The sequence below is a fragment of the Mobula hypostoma genome, chromosome 5 (assembly GCF_963921235.1).
Source record: "Mobula hypostoma chromosome 5, sMobHyp1.1, whole genome shotgun sequence".
NCBI lineage: Eukaryota > Metazoa > Chordata > Chondrichthyes > Myliobatiformes > Myliobatidae > Mobula > Mobula hypostoma.
The window spans coordinates 145,663,126-145,684,035 of NC_086101.1; the positions used below are offsets into that span (position 1 = coordinate 145,663,126).

General features: G+C 39.5%; 1 protein-coding gene across 2 annotated transcripts in view; it reads right to left on the reverse strand.

Moving 5' to 3' along the window:
* Positions 1-20,910, reverse strand: part of LOC134346313 (5,6-dihydroxyindole-2-carboxylic acid oxidase-like) — a 29,778-nt gene continuing 8,868 nt past the window's right edge. Inside the window, exons 2-6 of one of the 2 annotated variants that reach the window (XM_063047663.1) lie at positions 19,069-19,273; positions 8,480-8,647; positions 4,683-4,862; positions 2,932-3,078; positions 1-1,033 (exon numbers count right to left, since the gene is read on the reverse strand). In XM_063047663.1, coding sequence (XP_062903733.1) covers positions 825-1,033; positions 2,932-3,078; positions 4,683-4,862; positions 8,480-8,647; positions 19,069-19,273 — 909 coding nt within the window. In that variant the 3' untranslated portion in view covers positions 1-824. The remainder of the gene's footprint in view (positions 1,034-2,931; positions 3,079-4,682; positions 4,863-8,479; positions 8,648-19,068; positions 19,274-20,910) is intronic. The other variant, XM_063047662.1, reaches the window with a different exon arrangement.

Genomic DNA, 20,910 nt, shown 5'->3' on the forward strand with positions numbered 1-20,910 from the left:
TTTCTCCAGCCCTGAATCTCTTTCACCAATCAACTTCCCAGCTCTTTACTTCATCCCACCCCTCCCAGTTTCATCTATCACCTTGTGTTTCTTTCTACTCTCCCCCACCTTTTAAATCTACTAATTTTTTTTTCCCAGTTCTGCTGAAGGGTCTCGGCCCAAAACATCAGCCATACTCTTTTTTTCCATAGATGCAGCCTGGCCTGCCGAGTTCCTCCAGTATTTTGTGTGTGTTTTGCTTGGATTTCCAGCATCTGAGAATTTTCTCTTGTTTGTGACTGGGAATGTGATATTTATTTGGATGATCAGCAACGATTGCCTTGAATGACATGCAGATTTGAAAGGTTGAACACTCTAGTCCTACTTTTAACAAACCTAGCTTTTGAAGGGTCGGAGTATGAAAAGCTGTAGATGAACTATTGGCTCAATTTTGAATCTCAGGCTCTCACTCTCTTTGACTCAATATTATTTTGAACAATGGTCACATTACTGAGTTAACCATAAGGCCAGTAATGTAGTTTATTAAAGATACAATTTACATCAGTATAAATGTCATCATTCTTACTTAACTAAACAAGGCTTACAAATTATCTCCAACGTTCCTCAATTTGAAATTTTATTGAAAGGCTTTCAAAAACAGCAGAAAGATTTTCATTACAATACTGAGTGGATTATTTCACTGATTACAAGGGCAGCATATAAATTCCATGGATAACATCTCGTGTGATGTATGAACAGGAAGCCATTCTGTTTTGCTAGCAGCATGTCATTAGCCTTTCAAAAATATGACAAATAAAACCAAAAGGTGCAATCATAGTAGTAGATTAAGCTACATTTTGGAGTATGGTTGATTCATTATTATGTGAGTAGTGCTGCTGTGGAGTATCTAAGAGAGGTTCATTCAGTTCACTGGCAGCCGGCTTTCTCCTCATCTTGCGTAAAACGATGGTCGAGAGGGTATAAACTACAGCAATCAGTACCAGAGCTGCCAGAATCCCCACCGTAATCATCTCCAACAATGAGAGGGGCTGATCTGCAGAAGATGTGTCAAAGACAAAGATTTTTCAAAACGGTCAGTCGCAATCAAACATATTCAGCTCTGAACGTATGGCTGACATTGCATTATTCAATGATACATCATAATTAATGAGCTTCAGTGTGGAACTGGTTCAGTACAAATGCTGCTTCTTCAATAATAACTCCTTTTTGAATTGCCATGATTTATGGACAGTAATACTTTGATAATCAACATCCAAGTCCACAGATATACCAAGGGTACAGCTTGTGGCTCACCAGATGTTTACCATGTTTTGCTTCCACTTATTGGACACCTGATTTCCATGGACCTTTCAATCCAGTGGGGCCTCAGTTTGCATGTTATTTTTTTAATTCACTGGGCTCCTCGTTTTAACCGACCAGCTTCATTGGAAAATCTACCATAATATTACCATAACACAAGTGTTGGGATAATAATAGGAATGATATCCAAAGTATAGGCAATCTGCCAGCCCCAAAACACTAAAGCCCCATGCTTGCCAGATTATCAGTTTTATTATAGGTGGTAAATTCACATTGTAGTTGTTAAGTTACTGGAATTTACTGGGCCTGACAGCATGTTACTCACTCAAAATTCTTCTTCTATGTGTTACTTGGCATTAAGTACATTTTTATCATATTAGCTTTTAAGGTTATATCTGTTGTTACTGCTTCATTATTTAACATATTCTGCTTGGAGATGTGTGGAAAGACAGACTACTGGAAGAGATTCTAATGAGTAGTAGTAGAAATTTCTCAATACAAGCCTATTCAATATTGGTTATCATTTTAAAGATAAAAAATATTGTCTGTGTATGAAAATGCTGAGCAAAATGTGATTAAGCATCAATCTAGAATGAAGACTGGCTCAGTGTAGTAATATGTGCTGGTTTCAAGGGAGACATGTACAGTACATCCTATAACCTCTGATGGAATTACTTTAGAGAGAATGACAAGAACAAAGTTATGAAATTATTGTCTATCTGTATACCTGGGCATGTTGCATTTCATTAGTTGAGGAGTACAGGCAACTTGCTTGGCCAGTTCATCACTGAATGAATAATGCTTAAGCTATTTCTCTATTGGGAAGACCATGTCATTTATACCAGGTGAAGTAAAATTCTAACTGAAAGGCTAACTGAAAGTAACTAGTAACTGGAAGCAACTTCAAGATTTGTAACAATCATATTCCTCATTGCCTTCCTTCTTTTGAGACCAAACTTAATCTAGATAGCCATCTTAAGACATTGATACAAATCAGTGACTTTCCATCTGGTTAAAAAAAAAGTCGCTCCTCCTCTCCTCTTCTATTCTCCACTCTGGTTTCTTGCCTCTTCTCGCCTGCCTATCACATTTCACTCCCCCCCCCTACCAAGTGCCCTCCTCCTTCTCTTTATCCCAAGGTCCACTCTTGTCTTCCATCAGATTCCTTCCCCCCCCCCCCCGCCAGTCCTTTCACCTTCCCCACCTATCTGGCTTCACCTATCACCTTCTAGCTCTCCTCCTTCCTCTCCCCCCACATTTCTATTCTGCTATCTTCCCCCTTTCTTTCCAATCCAGAAGGAGGATCTTGGCCCGAAACATTCACTTCCATAGATGCTGCCTGACTTGCTGAGTTCCTCCAGCATTTTGTATGTGATGCAGTGAATTTCCTTTTATTGGTTTCTTAGATTCTGGACTTTCACAAGTAAATGCACCAAATGCTCAAAAAAAGCTGCAATATCTTCATTAAAATAAAGAAACCTTTTAATTAAACCATTATGCAGACACTAATCTTCTGTAATTTTAAAGATTATGTTTGATTGGAAAGTGAATTAGTTATTTGAATTGAATGCTCAGATTCTTCCCATTACCCCATAGCAGCAGATTTGTCAATGGTTTCAAAAATCAGCTTACTTGGCCATTCAACTTCGTAGCTGTAACCAAGGTATTCAGATGCTGGCACAAACATTTCCAGATTTGTAACAGGAGGCCAGAAAGGAACCATATTGTATGCTCCATTATGGCCGATGGGAGCAAGTTCAACCGGAAAGATGGATATATCTGTAAGGGAAAGCAGTTTAACTTCATGAATACAAAGACATAAATAATGCACAACTTTGGAGTGGGTACAGGTTTATTAGGATGCTGCCTGGATTAGAGGGTTTTGGTTATAAGGAAAGGTTGGATGTACTTGGTTTGATTTTCCTGGTAAGCCAAAGGCTGTGGGGGTGGGGAGGGGTAGGCCTGATGGACGTTTATAACATTATGAGAGGCATAGGTAAATTAGCCAGTTAGAAACTTTCTTCCCCAGGGTAGGAAGGTTAAATACTAGGGGAACACATATTTAAGGTGAGAGGGAAAAAGTTTAAAAAGATGTGCCAGGAAAGTTTATATTTTATGTAGAGAGGGTAGATGCCGAAATGGGTTGCCAGGGGCAGTGGTGGACACAGATATGACAGTGACACTCAAGTGTTTAAACAGACACATGAATATATGGAGAATGGAGAAATATGGGTCATGTACAAGCAGAAAAAGAATTTGTGAAACAGAGATTGTGGGCTGTAGGACCTGCTCCTGTGCTGTAACATGCTACATATTAAACTCAAATTTCACAGTATATAAAAAAAACTGCACCAAGATGGTACAATGTTGAAGTTAGCTAAGAGGCTATTATTTCTTGGTGTAGTGCTGGATGGGATAAAAATGATTTACATTTTGTATAAAGTGAAACGGAAGTGACTGAACTGGGTGCAAGTGGACTGTGGTGAGTGGGAGAGTGGGTGAGTGGCCCAGGATGGGGCTGCATTCCAGAAACAAATACAGGAAAATTGGTTAGATGTCAGCCATCAAGTGCCTGTGGATAAAGAAGTCAATCAATGTTTTGGGTCAGCATCTTCCTCAGATAGTGTACCAATGAGCAAATGATCACAGCAGTTCTGGTTCAGAGGGCCATCAGAGATAGCTGGTAAACCAAGTCTGATGAACGTGCAGACAGAGAAGCTTATGGTAGTGTCCAACCTTTCTGAAAGTCCCATGAAATAAAGAGTCTTAGAGAAATACAACAGACACAGGCCCTTCAGCCCCCAGGTGCACGTGGACTTTCACACCCATTTACATTCAGTCCACTTGTTTTTATTCTCCTCGTGCTCCCATCAGCTGCCCCCACCCAACCCCACGGTTGACTACGCACCAATATATTAGGGGGGCAGTTAGTGGCCAATTAAACTAGCAGCCCACATCTTTGGGATGTGAAAAAAATATATAGGTGGCCACAGGGAAAATATACAAATCACCTCAACCCCCCCTACCCACAGACAGCACCTGAGGTGAGGATCGAACCAGGTCTCTCGCACTGTGGAGCAGCAACTCTATCAGATGTGGATGCTGGGAAATGCAGCTCCAAAAAAAAAGTCGATAAATCAATAAATCAATCGCATATTGTGTGATGGAAAGCCCTGGGGGGCACCTTACACAGGTAGAGGCAACATGATGAAGCAGCACATGAAGAGGAATCACTGATCAACACATAGCAAGAAATATTATCGTATGGATTATTAGAACTGAGGTTAAAACATTCTTATGTCAATGCCACAGATCTATTTAAGGTATGAGTAAATAAATAAAAGGCCTAGTTAACAGTAATTAAAACCAGTAATGTCATTTACCTGCTTTGCTTCTCTTCAACCACTCATCAAATATTGCATCAGTAAATGTATGCAATAACACAAAGATTGGGTCATTTGGGGACAGGTGAGTTTGTCCACCGGTTCCATTAAGAAACAAATGTGCCAGATTATGCAAACTGCGAACTGCTGGATTGTATGTTCCTGAAGGGTCACTATAACCTAGAAACAGAACACAATCCAGGGTAAAAAGATTTATAAAGATTGCACATTCCAGATCATTCTAACCAAGCACAAGAGATCTGGTATAAAAGAGCATTGACAATAAAAGATATAATTTCTCTAAATGCAATTGATTTGCAGATTTAAATTATTTATTTAAAGGGCTGCATAATATATATTGCCCTAAATGAGAGTCCCAAATGGATCTTTAGATTGTACACAACCCAAAATTAAAGAACCCCTTGGAATGACTGCCTAAACTACACCTTGAATCCCCTCTGCCATCTAATTTCTGAATGGATATTGAACCTACGAATACTACCTCACTGCTTTTTTTATTTTTGCACTACTCATTGAACTTTTATATACCTACTGTAATTCAGTTTTTCATCTCTATTATGTAATTGCATTCACTGTTGCCACAACGACAACATTTTTTTATGACATATGCCGGTGATATTAAGCCTGATTTTGATAAGTCTGGAGATGGCGAGGTTGCAGATGTAAACCAATATTATACAGTGATGCAAGCAATAAAAAACAATGATCATTGTATGGTATCTCCTCATTTCATTGACTACCTTCTTTCAGATAGCAGATACAAAAATATGTGAAATAAATTCTTAGCACAATTAGTTAATACAAATTGAATTAATAGTTCAAGTGTAGCTGGACAAACTTCTTTAGGACCAGTATGCAAGGTTATACAAGCAGATGTAGTTAAAATCACTTTAATTATCTCAGATATGGTTAATAGTTCTATTATCTGAGGAATACAGACAGCTACTAATATACTATAGAGACAAGAAAATTTTCAAATGGGTGGCAGGTCTGTTTTTTCAGAATCTCAAGTGATCTAATTTAGTTTGCAGATGTCAAATTCTATGTCAAAGTAGCACTTCAGATGGGTCACATGTGCATCGTTGTAAACAGAAATAACATCATAGTCGTTAAGTATAGCGCTCAGGTGCCAATCTGAACAATGGAAAATGAGAATGTGACCTCTAGATAAACGTATAAATATTTTAGTTAGCAATCATCAAACAGAAAGCATCAATGCCATCTGTTTACATGACCACCAGCACATACTGATGCACTGGAAGACTATACACTGGTACTTTATCACAACTTTATCAGCTGACTAATGAAAACACTCAGTTTTATCAGATAACTATGGAGGTGGCCATCCTTCTGGATCTTATGTCAATTACAATAAATCTATTTCTTTTGGTGGCACAACCTTTCAGCACTGGAAACAATTCCTCCTCTATCACTGTACACATTAGGAGTGTGTCACCCTGCCTAAAGTGAGGTGCCTAAAATTGGATACCAATAAAGGATTGGCACAACATTCTTGCTTTCATGCACCATGCCTTCATGAAGTTAAGAACTGTGAAGACATTTTTAAAAGTTTTCTCAATTTTTCTTTAGCATTGTGAAAAGACACTTATGTACAAGAGCTGCTTTTGTCCTTGATAGTGATAACATTTCAGGAGCTTAGATGTTTAATTTAAGTACCATTTCTACATAGGAGATTGCAGACACTATGTGCTGAAGTCAAAATGATGATTTCCTTCTTGAGGTTGGTGGGCTAACACTCAACCAGGCTATATTGTCCTGGGTACCTCACTGAAGCTTAACTGATCCAAGCAAGTGGAGTGTATTCAATCTCATGTCTGACTTTGAGTCACTCACCACAGGATATCTAACTTATCACCTTTTGGCCTTTTCAGCTTTGGTCCAAGACGTTAATGATGGGCAACTCTGATGCTAATGAAAATCAAGTACAGGAGCTTAAGCTCTCTCAGTGGAAATGCCTAGCACCAATGTGGCAGGAGTAACACCTTATATACCCAGGTTCAGGACACGAATACAAACCAATGTTGCAGTGGTCATTATGTAAATCATTCCAGTCTGAAAACCATTCAGCATTAAGTCCTAAACAACACACACAAGTTGCTGGCGAAACTCAGCAGGTCAGGCAGGGTTATAATCTGCTGCTTAATTCCGTATCCATGTTCTCACAACCCATTAAATAAAGAGATTTTAATTCAGCTAACAAATTTTATGTGGCAATTATTTAAACTGCACTAACTTTAATAATATCACTACCTACAACCAAGGTTATCACATGTTGTCTACTCCCTCCTGCTTTTGCTATACTTCGAAGCTACCAGAACAGGCACATACATTTTGTCCCACAATCTTCAGTCAAGAATTGTGGTGAGCAATTAAATAAATATTAGGAGGAGATGGCTCCAACAACCTCCATATTCAAATGATTTCAGAGCTGAGAGTGCCAAAGGCAAAACACTGAAGTGTTAGCAAACATCTTCAGTCAGATGTATTGGATGCTGACCCATCTCAGCCTCTCCCCAAGGTCCTCATTATACCGGAGAAAATTTCTGCTTGGCTACTTCTATTAATTGACTGTAAGAGGATCAACTGCTGTTTGTTCTTATTTCTGAATGTTTAGTTTAATGGAATTAGAACAAATTGTGTAGTGGTGAGCTTTCACTTGGATACTAAAGATAACTGTATCCCTTATATCTTTAATCATGCATGGAGAATAGCTTTGTAAGTTTATTTGGGAATGTGCCTGATCTGTATCCAAAATTTCTTCTCTTCAAAGTCACTAATTACACATTCATTAGTTAACCTGCCAATTTTCATTTCAAAGTATCTGGAAAAATTACCTTTAAAATTCACTGAAATTAGAACTCCAGGAAAAGTATTTTCACCTTCATTGTCCTTCTTTCCTCCAGCTAATCTGAACCTGCGGTTGATCTTTAACAGGTGCTTCCTCATTTTAAACAGGTCCTAATGCCCTGAACCAGACTGAGCACCATCTCTCCGATTACATTAAAAACATTGCAATCAAGGGATTTCTCCTAAATACACTTCAAGAATTCCACCTTTAAAAAAAACATTCACAATACTGTTTTACAGCATCTGCATTATTGTCGATGTTCTCCATTTTATGGATCCATAAATCTTGCATTTGTATGAAACTTGCTTACAAACTTGGCCAACTTTTCATCTCTTTCTCACAGTTTTGTAGTCAATTGTATACAGCATGTATCATGTGGCTCTATTATTCCACTTTCTTAATCAAATACATTCAGTGTTCAGGTGTATACACTTTGTTACCATGCTGTAACTGTGTGAAAGTACTGCCATTCACACTTTTTCCTTCATACTGGGACTTTAGATACAAGATTCCCAAACTTGCATTGTTTAAGCCCTATTTCTATAATTTGCCATATTAACATTGTTGCATAGGGAAATATCTTTAGCTTATTCCACTTTACTACCACACCATCCAATTCTGCTTGCTACAAATCCATCTAAAAATGCATCATATTGTGTTTTCTTCTATTCAGATCTCTCCTGTTACCGGCACCCAATCATTTAAACTTTCAATCTTGCCTATGGTCTGTAGTGACTAGTGCTCAAGTTCAGAAGCACTGTGCTCACCTCATCTGTAGGTGCTGGTTTTTGTGTATAGTTGAATGGATACCAACCAGCATGGGCTTGTTTATAAACTTAGGATAAACCTTTCTGTCATTGGGATAATTGTACAAATCACTATTCAAACATCCTTTAAATACACTTACCTTCAACTGAATTTCGGAAACTCTCAGTTGAATTGGAGTAGAAAGGCGGTGTGTCATAAGTTGATATGTCTAAACATTGTGCTATATCCTGGGAATTGGGTAGACGTTGCACCAGTGGTCTGGCAACATTCCCACCTGGATTCCGGCGAATTGGGCCACCTTCAGTGCCTGGATGAAACAACAACATGGCGGCATTAGGATTGATCTCCAATTTACTGTAACAAAGGTACTCTTTCTACTAAGCAAAGAGTGAGATTGTAAGGAACAAACATGGCAGCTTGTCATTAACACTTTGTTTCTTTAGCCATTTTGGGGAAAAAAAAAAGCAAAATAAATTATTGTCCAAAAGACATCGGAGCAGAATTAAGCCATTCAGCCCAACGAGTCTGCTCCACCACTCGATCATGGATCCTTCCCAACCCCATTCTCCTCATAATCTTTCATGCCCCGACTTATCAAGAACCTAATCAACCTTGTCTTTAAATATTTCCAATCACTTGGCCTCCACAGCCATGTATGACAACAAATTCCTCAGATTCACCACTCTCTGACTAAAGAATTTTCTCCTCATCTCTATTTTAAATAGGTGCCTCTCTATTCAAAAGCTGTGTCCCCTACTATAAGAAACATCCTCTCCATATCCACTCTACCCAGGCCTTTCAACATTCAATAGGTTTCAATGATTCCCCACTTATTCATCTAAATTCCAGTGAGTGCAGGCCCAGAACCATTAATGCTCCTCATATGATAAGCCTTAGATGATATGGAATCATTTTCGTGAATCTCCTTTTAACCCTTTCCAATGTCAGCACATCCTTTCTTAGATAATAATCCTGTCTTGGACTGCTTACTAGACTCCAAGTGAGGCCTCACCAATGCCTTATACAGATTTAGCATTACATCTTTGTTTTTATATTCTAGTCCTCTTGAAAAGAATGCTAACATTGCATTTACCATCCTCACCATTGTCTCAACCTGCAAGTTAACCTTTTGGGAATCCTGCACAAGGATTCAGTCCTTTGGCAACTCAGATTTTTGAATTTTCTACTTGTTTAGAGAATAGTCTACGCTTTTACTAAAGTAAATGACCATACACTTCCTAGCACTATTCCATCTGTCACTTCTTTGCCCATTCTCCTAATCTGTCTAATTCCTTCTCTTCACAAACAAGAGAAAATCTGGAGGCTAGAAATCTGAGCAACACACACAAAATGCTGGAGGAATTCAACGGACCAGGCAGCATCTAGGAAAAGAGTACCATCGCCCAAAACTTGGATTGTACTTTTTCCATAGATGCTACCTGGCCTGCTGAGTTCCTCTAGCATTTTGTGTTAATCAGAAAAGGCTCCCTTTATTCCCATTTTTTGCTTCCTGCCAATGCTCCAACCATGCTAGTATCTTTTTTTGTAATATCATGGGCTCTTACCTTGCTAAGCAAACTCCTTTGTGGCAGTTTGTCGAAGGCTTTTTGAAAACCCAATTACACAACATCCACCAATTTTCCTTTGTCTATGCTGCTTGTTATTTCTTTGAAGAATGCCAAGAAATTTGTTGGACAAGTTTTTCCCTCAAGGAAACTATGCTGACCTTGGCCTATGTTATCATGTGCCAAGTACCCCAAAACCACTTCCTTAAAAATTGACTTCAGCATCTTCCCAACCATTAAGGTCAGGCTAACTGATCTATAATTTCATTTCTTCTGCCTCCCTTCCTTCTTGAACTGGGGTGACATTTTCAATTCCTCAAATCTCTCGAACCATGCCAGACTCTTGATTTTTGAAATGTCATTGCTAATGCCTGAACAATCTCTTTCAGAATACTATGGAGTCGGCCATCTGGTCCAGGTGACTTATCAATCCTCAGACTTTACAGCTTCCCAAGCACCTTCTCCTTAGTAATAGCAACTGCATTCACTTATGCCCCCAGACACACTCAAATATCTGGCAAACTGCTAGTGCCTTCTCCACAGTGAATTCTGATTCAATTTACTTCTTCAGTTGGTTGGCCATTTCCTACCTCTCATCTCCCAGCGGTCCGATACCTACTCTCGCCCCTCTTTTACTCTTTATATCTCTGAGAAAAACTTTTGGTATCCTCTTTGATTATACTGGCGAGCTTACCTTCATATTGCATCTTTTTGCTCCTTATGGCTTTTTTTAGTTGCCTATTGTTAAGTTTTTAAAAGCTTCCTATTCCTCTAATTTCTCCACTAATTTTTGCACTATTATATGCCCTGTGTGTTGTTTTTATGTTGGCTTTGACTTCCCTTGTCAGCCAAGGTTCTGTTATCCTTTCTTTAGCACACTACTATTTCTTTGGAATCTACCTATACTGCACATTCCTAATTCCTCCCAGGAACTCCAGCTATTGCTAATCTGCATGATCCCTGCTACTGTCCCCCTTCAAATCAACTTTGGATAGTTCCTCTCTCATGTCTCTGTAATTCTCTTTACACCAATCTAATACCGATAATCTGACTTTAGCTTCCCCTGCTCAAATTGCAGGATGAATTCTACCATATTATGATTGCAGGTTCCTAAGGGCTCCTTTACTTTAAGCTCCCTAATCAAATCCCATTCATTGCACAATACCCAATCCAGAATAGCTGATCCCATATGGGCTCAACTGTTGTAAAATGCCATCTTGTAGCCATTTTACAAATTTTACAAATTTCTCTTGCGATCCTAAATCAGCATCAACCTGATTTTACCAATCTACCTGCATATTGAAATCCTGCCAGACTATCATAATATTGCCCTTTAACATGTATTTTTTTTTTATTTCCCTTTGTAATTGGTAGCCCATATCCTAGCTGCTGTATGCAACTCCCACCTGGGAATTTTTACCCTTGAAGTTCCCCCTACCCACAACAATTCAACACCTTCCAACCATATGTCACTTCTTTCTAAGAATTTGATTTCATACTTTTACCAAAAGAGACACATCAGTCCCTCTGCCTACCTGCCTGTCCACAAGACCATAAGACAAAGGAGCAGAATTATGCCATTCAGGCCATCAAGTCTGCTCTGCCATTCCATCATGGCTGCTCCCAGATCCCACTCAAACTCATACACCTGCCTCCTCGCCAAATACTTTGACAGTCTAATCAATCAGGAAATGATCAACTTCCGCCTTAAATAGATGCACATACTTGGCCTCCACCGCAGTCTGTAGCAGAGCACTCCACAGATTTCCTATGCTTTGGCTAAAAAAAAGTTCTCCCTTGCCTCTGTTCTAAAGGGTACAGCCTCAAATTTGAGGCTGTACCCCCATTTCAATGAGATTTCCCCCACACCCCTGCATTCTTCTAGATTCCAGTGAGTACAGGCCCAAAGCTGCCAAATGCTCTTCATATGTTAACCCATTCATTCCCAGAACCATCCTCATGAACCTCCACTGGACTCACTCCAATGACAACACGTCCTGAGATACGGGCCCCAAAACTGTTGACAATACTCCAAGTGCAGCCTGATTAGTGTCTTATAAAGGCTCAGGATTATCTCCTTGCTTTTATATTCTATTCTCCTTAAAATAAATGCCAACACTGCATTTACCTTCTTTACCACAGACTTAACCTGTAAATTAACTTTCTGGGAGTCTTGCACGAGGACTTCCAAGACCCCTACACTTCTAATGTGTGAACCTTCTCTTATTTAGATAATACTCCACACTACTGTTCCTTTTACCAAAATGCATTATCATACATTTCCCAGCACTGTATTCTATTTGCCACTTTTTTGCCCATTCTTTCAATTCGTCTACGTCCTGCTGTATTGCTTCCTCAGCACTACCTACCCCTCCACCTATCTTCATATTATCCACAAACTTTGCCACAAACCTATCAATTCCATTATCTAAATCATTGACAAACAATGTGAAAAGCAGTGGTCCCAACACTGACTGCTGAGGAGCACCACTATTTATTGGCTGCCAACCAGCAAAGACCCACTCACTGCCTGTCAGCCATTCTTCTATCCATACCAATATCTTTCCTGTAACACCACAGGATTTTATCTTGTTAAGCAGCCTCACGTGTGACACCTTATCAAACGCCTTCTGAAAATCCAAGTAAATGACATCCACTGCCTCCCCTTTGTCCATCCTGCTTGTTATTTCCTCCAAGAACTCTACCAGATTTGTCAGGCAAGATTTCCTTTGACAGAAACCATGATGACTGACTTATTTTATCCTTTTGATACAATGTGTAGCCTTGGATGTTAAGCTCCCATCTATAATCTTCTTTCAGCCATAACTCAGTGATATCCACAACGTCATACCTGCCAATGTCTAACTGTGCTACAAGATAACCTTATTTTGTATGGAGTTTGCATCAAATATAACACTTCCAGTGCTGTATCAGTCACCCTTTTTGATTTTGTCCCCGTGTTACACTACTCCACTGACTGCAATTCTTCCCTTCCCCGCCCTCCCCCCCCCCATCATCTGCCTGGCCTTCCTGACAGTTTCACTACACTCTACTCTTACTTGTATGCCAACTGCCCCATCCTTAGCTCTAACACTCCAGTTCCTATCCCATGCCAAATTAGTTGAAATCCTCCCCAATAGTTCTAGAAAACCTGCCCGCAAGGATATTAGACACCCTCAGGTTCAGATGTAACCCATTCTTTTTGTAGAGGTCATACCTTCCCCAGAAGGGATTGCAATGATCCAGAAATCTGAAACCCTGCCCCCTGGACCAGCTCCTCAGCCACAGATTAATCTGCCAAATCATCCTATTCTTACCCTCTTGTGCGTGGCACAGGTAGCAATCCAGAGATTACTACCCTGAGGTCCTGCTTTTTAGTTTTCTACCCAACTCCCTAAATTCACTCTTCAGGACCTCCTCCCATTTCCTACCTGTGTCATTGGTGCCAATATCTACTATGACTTCTGGCTGCTCATACTCCCCTTTTAGAATACTGTGGACCCAATCGGAGATGTCCCTGACCCTGGCACCTGAGAGGCAACATGCCACGCAGGAGTCTCTATAGTGTCCAAAGAATCTCATACCTAATCCTCTAATTACTGAATCCCCTATCACTACTGCAGTCCTCTTCGCTGCCTCTTCCTTCCCTTCTGAGCCACAGCACCAAACACAGTGCCAGAGACCCGATCACTGCAGTCGTCCCCACCTTATGAATTTAATACGCTCAATTGAGTCTTGTTAATTGTGTTATATTGTTTGTTTTTAACACCTTTGTTTCATTTATAAATTTCAGGTGCATTTCAATTATGTAAATATAGTACATTGAACAGACTTCCATTTACTCATGAGCATTGTTTCCTAATGCATTTATGCTATTTAATTACTGTACTTCTAAGAGTGCACTCATAGCTCAGAGTAAACGAAGCTTGAAGCTGACATCAAAATCTCGACTGAGACCCAAAGAAATTATTTTATTGTCATTTTGGGCCTTCATACCCAAATGAAGCTATAATTAGTATTTATGAGAAGGTTGAACTTGCATATCATATACTTGGGGAAAAAGAAATCACAGCATCTTTAAAGAAATGCAATTGATAACAACTAGTAAGGAACAACTTAGTCACTTAGGACCAGTTCCTGGAAAGTTTCATGTAATGACAGACAGTTAGCATTAAAAAGCCAATGCATCATGGGCAGATGTCAGGAGAATGCAAGCATACTCAATAAAGGAGTAAACATTTACTGAAAGAGAAACTGCTTGTTGAAGCTCATGCTTTGCATACGATCAAAACTGAAAATGTACACAGCAAAGTTATTGACATTACAATGTTTTCAAAGGTTTGATAAGATAGATGCAGAATTGTTTCCTTTCAGCAGTGCCTTGAGCCAGGGGGTCAGTATCTCCAAATAAGGTATATGCCATTCAGAAGAGCAATAAGAGGAAGATTCTTCATTCATTTATAATGTATGCTCATAGTCTCTGCTGAAGAGAGATGCAACTGCTAAATGTCTTTGAGACAGAATGATAGAAACGATTGATATTTGGACATGAAGGATATCAGGACATGAGATTACAAGTGAATAGCATTGAACTAAGATATCAGCCATGACCTTATTAAACGGCAGAGTACACAAGGGGACAAATAAACGACACCTGCTTCTACTTTTTATGAATAAGAGTTAAAGCAAGATATAATTGCCTAGAATTTGTCATGTACCTTAGAATCTGTAGAATAGTGTCTTTGTCCAACATACCAAGGAAGTGTTTTGGTTATGGGCCCCACTGAGGCAAACTTCAGTTAAGCCCGAGTCCCAAGGCTGACTGGGAAATTGGGACTTAGCCAGGGTTGGGGAGGTGGAAAACCTGGGACCTTAAAATTAGGATGACAAGTGCTGGGGTCATTTTGGTCTAAAGGCTTGGGCCGATCGGCCAAAGATCAAGAATGATGTTTTTAAATCACTGGGGCAATGTGGAACTAAGAGGATTTCATTGGGGTTGGGGTGCCATTGGTGTCCTACACTGCAGAGTAGATACTGTATTACGACTGATTTGTTCCAGCAATGCACCATAATATGTGCCCTTAAAACTACATCCTAGTTTCTCTGGAAATGCTTTTGAGTATTTTTGCATTGAGAATACACCAATTGAGCACAAATGAAGCAGACATATAGTCAGATGCAAAATGGTAAATTCATAGGCAGATGTGCTTGGCTGAATTTCTAATATGACCAAAATGAATCCGGATATGGCCCCATCTAAATTCCATTCAAGAAACTCAAAATAATTTTCGAACACACAACTCTGATAAAATATGCTATACATCTAACTTTTCAAGCCAAGGAGGTAATATTCCTGACCGTGGGATGGAACTGCAGGAACGGTTATGGGAAAGCTGATGAGGGTTTGGTTCTGGTGTTTGTACAATGATAATCTCCAGCACGTAGATGAGATGCCTGTTCACTTCTCAATTTTACACTGTAACATGGCTGGGTGAAGATGCCTCCATTTCTACTCGTTAGTAATAACAAGCTAATACTTATTGATGGTAAGCATGCATTCCAGGATATCATCTAGATATGTCACCCATAATGTCATTAACAACACTTTAGTTTGAGAATTCATTGCTTTTCGACCAGCACATGCCAAACAGCAAAACTTTGGTTCTATATTCCTGGTCCCCTTGGGAACTGAGCTTATTTTATTCTATGGAAAATGCACTACTTATGGGATTTGAGAGCATCAAGACCACCCAATTTTGAAGGCTATACCTGGACTACCTCTCAGCCCAGTTTTAAAATTATAACTCTGATCTGAAGATAAATTGTCCCAACCTATTGCTAGTGGTGTAAGAGATTCACGAGAAATTGCATTCTGCAGGTGCTCTCTCCTGTAGTGGATTCAGTCATCAGGTATAACATTCATTCTAAAAATGCTACTGCTTGTAAAATGTGCTTATTTTCACAATTACCCAATTGAAATCTTACATGTTTTTAATAACAACAGTGACATATTCCTGGTAGCTTTCTTCATCACCCTCCATCACAAGTTCAGCAAGGACATGTACTGAATGGAGCCCATCTCCAGAATTTAATTCATCTAGATCCTTCACAATGGCCTTGGGGCCTCTCCAGATCCAACTGTTAAAATATTCTAGTGTAACAATGACCATCTTTATTATTTCATTCAATCAAACATACCCTCTTCTGAACTTACAGTATTCCATACAAGGATCAACATCAGTATCATCAAGGAGGTGCTATTGTGGTCAAGTGAACTGATATCACTCCCAGAGACCAAGTAGACACATCCACATACTTCCCATGACCCAACACTGAACATCAGGCTATTGTCTCCCAGATTATGAAGAATCATTGCTGGAGGGTGGAGAAGATGGCGGCGCGACGCAGCACATGCGGCTGTTCCGAATGATATTGTATGTGTTAACTAGGGGGCCGTGCACAATCCTGATTTGATGGAGACAGCCGTGAGGAGCATGGAAGAACACCTGGAGAAACTTCTGAAATGCCCGCTTCGCTGCCACTGGTACTGTGCAATCGAGAATCTCTGGAGGGGAAGGCCCCAAATCCTCGGCTTTGCCTGTTGCCGGGGCCGGGGTCGAAGCGCTCAGCAAAGATGGTGCTTGGTGCTCGGTGTCGGAGAACTGGTCGGACAGACTCGGAGTCAGACTGTGGTCGGATACTTCCAGGATGCTACATCAGCAAGTTTGCGGCGCTGGAGGTTCACCGTCTGCGTGAGATGATGGGACTTTCGAGAGACTTTGAGACTTTTACCGTGCCCATGGTCTGTTCTTATCAAATTACGGTATTGCTTTGCACTGTTGTAACTATATGTTATAATTATGTGGTTTTTTTTGTCAGTTTTTAAGTCGGTTTGTCATGTGTTTCTGTGATATCATTCTGGAAAACCATTGTATCATTTCTTAAAGCATGCATTACTAAATGACAAAGAGGACTGTGTGTCCTCATAATCTAAATCTCATGTCTTCAGGAGATCTTTCCTCCACAACTTATAGCTTTATAGTCTTGAAGTCATGCAAAACCACCTTCTCAAGATCCACAAGCAGGAATCTCCCGGGAAGACCCTTAGTTTCAGTACACTCCTATCCCACTAAACTTTCCCTACCTTAATTTCACTCTTTCTTGTGATCCTGCTTGTTCCTACTTGCATCTGTGGGAAATCTGTAGCCCTCCACCTTGTTGAGAATCCCTGATTTCCTAGTGCTAATTCACTCTCCAGTTACAGACAACACCTCTGTACCTTCATCCAATGGGTCATGCTTTGCAATTTCCACTAGCATCAGCAACATTTTGTCAGACACATTTTCCCTTTCTTTTTGGTATTCCATAGGAATGATAACTTGCACTATTCTTATGGCTCCCCTTTCTGCAGCACTTTTTTTTACATGACCACAGAAAACATACCTCCTTTTCCCTTTCCTCCCAAACAGTGCTTCTCGATGGAGAATGGTGTACTTACACTTCTAAGTGAGTGAGCTGCATTCAGTACTCACAATGGTCTCCTGTGCATGAGCAAAATTAAATGGAAATAGTATAGCATCTGCATTCAGTATGTTGTGGGGACCAGGACGTACCTGTTGCATTCTACTTTCATTGTCCATCCACCCCAACCTGAAGGATCTGTGACCTCCTACCTTCTATAATGAAATGCAATGCAGGCTTCAGCCTCAAATTTTAATCTTTTGTCCAGCATGAAGTTTTCCAGGCTAAATATTGAATTACACAATTTCAGGTAACTTGTATACTATCAATATTGAAACCTTTATAAAAAAAAATAAAGTCATCAATTTGTCTTACTGCCTCAAATTTAAAAAAAATATTTCCATTGGCACAGCTCAACTTGCTCAGCAGGTCACAGCTGCTCCAGTCCTTCATTTTCTTCCCACTCTGATGGTCTTCAGCTTAAACAGCTTTGGTTTGATTTCTCTCTGACCATCCCCTTTAATCCATCAAATAGGTGACCTCTACAGCTTACCCTTACCGCAAACCTGCTCTCACCCAATCAGACATCAAAGCTTTGTTCTATCGATCCCTACACCAAACTCTCTGAAACATAACATTAACTTCTTTTCTTTTGCCAGTTAGATAGGTAATCATCCTGAAGTATCAGGTCTCCTTTAACAGATGCTGCCTGACTTGTTGAGCATTTTCCTGTTTGTTATTTTTGATTTTCAGCCACATGATTTTTAATTGCTTTTGTCATGAGCTTTATCAGAATAAATATATTTTAGTTATGTGAGTGATTGCACATCACTTACTTTTAATCGACATACCTCAGTCAAGATACATTGTGAATTTATGTGGCATTTGGTTGTGATGGATATGAACACACAAATTCTATATATGATGATATGAACCAATCACAGAAGCCCCATCATCTCCCGTTTATATAAAAATATGTAATTGAATTTGAGTCCAGCCGCAAACAAACGTAATAGTGAACAGTTTCTCTAAACAGATTATTTACCCATCTTTATCTTAAATGAACCAGAGTTCAAGACTTGCTGGGATTGGATTTCAAACATTTAGGATCCCAACATATTTCTTATAGTTCAAATCCCTCAAATTACAATGAAAAGTCAAGCCTTCAAAAACCAAGGCCCTGACTCAATTTTGTGTATTGAACTTGTAATTTTAAGACTTTCAAAGTGGTTCTCCAGTACCTCAGTGTTTGTTTGGGGAAAAGAAAGTGATGATAAGGATGATGTAGGAATACTTACAGCAGAAGAAAGCAGCAATTGGATTTGGATTAAAAGGAAAGACCACAACTGGGCTGCAAGATGAAGACAGGAGTGTATGGAACTGAGGGGGGTGTATCTGGGATGCCTGGTAGCACTGTTGAGCCCTCCGGAGACACTGTGGGCTTATCAATGAAACGTCAAAGAAGGAGGGTGCCCACCTGATGACCCTGATGACATACCTACCCTCCCTCCTTGTCACCACTCCAAGCCCACTGCCAACATCAAGAGTGCCGATTTACCATAGGGATTGAAACATCAAGTCCTAGTACCGCTACTGTGAATTTCCCCTTAAGGGGCAACAAATTCATTCTCTAATCCAAAAGACAGATATTCGGGATTTCTTTTAGACCAATTTAATTCCATTATATTATTAAAGTTGTTACCATTGCAAATAGTTCCCAATGTATCATAATCTTCTAAACTTTCACACAGATTACGCCACAGGGAGAAGACAGAGTTAGAACTTATAAGATTAGGGTCAAAGTTGCTTCGGGCTCCCATTAAGTCATCTGTACAGATGTCACAGGTGTTTCTTCCAGTAGCAAAATTCCAGTATGGAAGAGCAAAGTTCGGATCTCCCAACATAACCTATAATGACAAAAAAAATCCAGAAAATCAGACATTAAAAAAGTAAACTTGAAAATACAATACATCATTCACTTAGAAATTATGATTTCCAACCAACTGTTTCAGCATTGATTTTACAGTAAGAGTGGTTCTACTAAACCCAACTTCTACAAGATTCCTATCCAATTATTATGTAGGTTAAGACAGAACAGCATCTATACAAGTCCACTTCCATTTTTATATTCTCACACATATCCATCCACACATTGCTGAAATAGTCCTGCATCCTCCATGAAGCTATTTTTATTTTTGCAGCCCTTCTCTTAGCTACAACTGAAATCATGTACTCAGAGTATTAAATCACTATTTGCTTGTCACAAAAAAGCAGGTACTTTTCCTTCTACCAAATTATATACAAAAATAAAATGGTGCACAAGGTCACACAACCCTTAAGCCTGTCCCACTACTCAAGATGATCATAGCTGATCTGCCCCAGCTCTCAACTCCTAATTCCTGTGCATGTCAACCTTGTTTTACAGTGCTATAAAGATGTTTATAATATTTCTAGCACTCCAATCACATTACACAGGCTAATTCAATTATTGTATCTTAGATTATCCTTATGCACAGGCAAGTCCAAACTCCCTCCTGGATCATTTAACCTTGGTTACAATACACACCATAATCTACTACAAATCTTTATGCTTTCCACTAAATCAAAATCTTTAATATTATAGTCTTAGATACTCTTGTGTTCAAGAACTTTGGCCACTAAATTTACCAGACCAGATAGCTTTCACTTAAATATTTACTAATGCTAATCTATGAGTAAATTTATAGTAAGAACACAATAAAATTCTGAAATAGAAGCAGGTGTAGGCCATTGGGCCTGTCAAGCCTGCTCTGCTATTCAATAAGATTATGGCTGATCTGGCCAAAGATTCAACTCCATCTACCTGTCTTTTCCCTGTAACCCTTAAATATCTGCTATGCAAAAATCTGTCTAACTGTGTCTTAAATACATTTAATAGGGTAGCCTCTACTGCTTCCCCGAGCACAAAATTCCACTGATTTACTATTCTCTAGGAAAATACTTTCTCCTACTAATCAATTGCCCAAACTTTCAGGTCATGTCTCCCAACTCTAGTCTCGCTTTCCAGTGGAAACAACTTTCCTGCCTGTAATCTTAATTATTCCTTTCATAATTTGTATGTTTCTGTTTCTGTGAGATCCCCTCTCATTTTTCTTAATCCAGCAAGTATAGCCCAGGCAACTCAATCCCTCCTCCTAGATTAACCCCCTCAACTTCAGAATCACCACTTCCCAAGCCAGTAAATCTTCTCTCAAATAAGGAGGCAAAAACTGCACACATTTCTCCAGGTGTAGCCTTGCCAGTACCCTGTACAGTTGCAGCATAACCTCCCTCCTCTTAATTTCAATTAATTTAGTACTGGAGGTGAATATTATATTTGCCTTCTTGATAAACTATTGCATCTACAATCTAACCTATTGTAATTTAAAGCACTCCCAAGTCCCTCCGTACAACATGTTGCAATCTTTCACCATTTAAATACTAATGTGAGCTTCCATTTTCCCTTCCAAAATAACATTCCCCACATTTACCAACATTGCACTCCATCTGCCAGACCCTTGTTTAC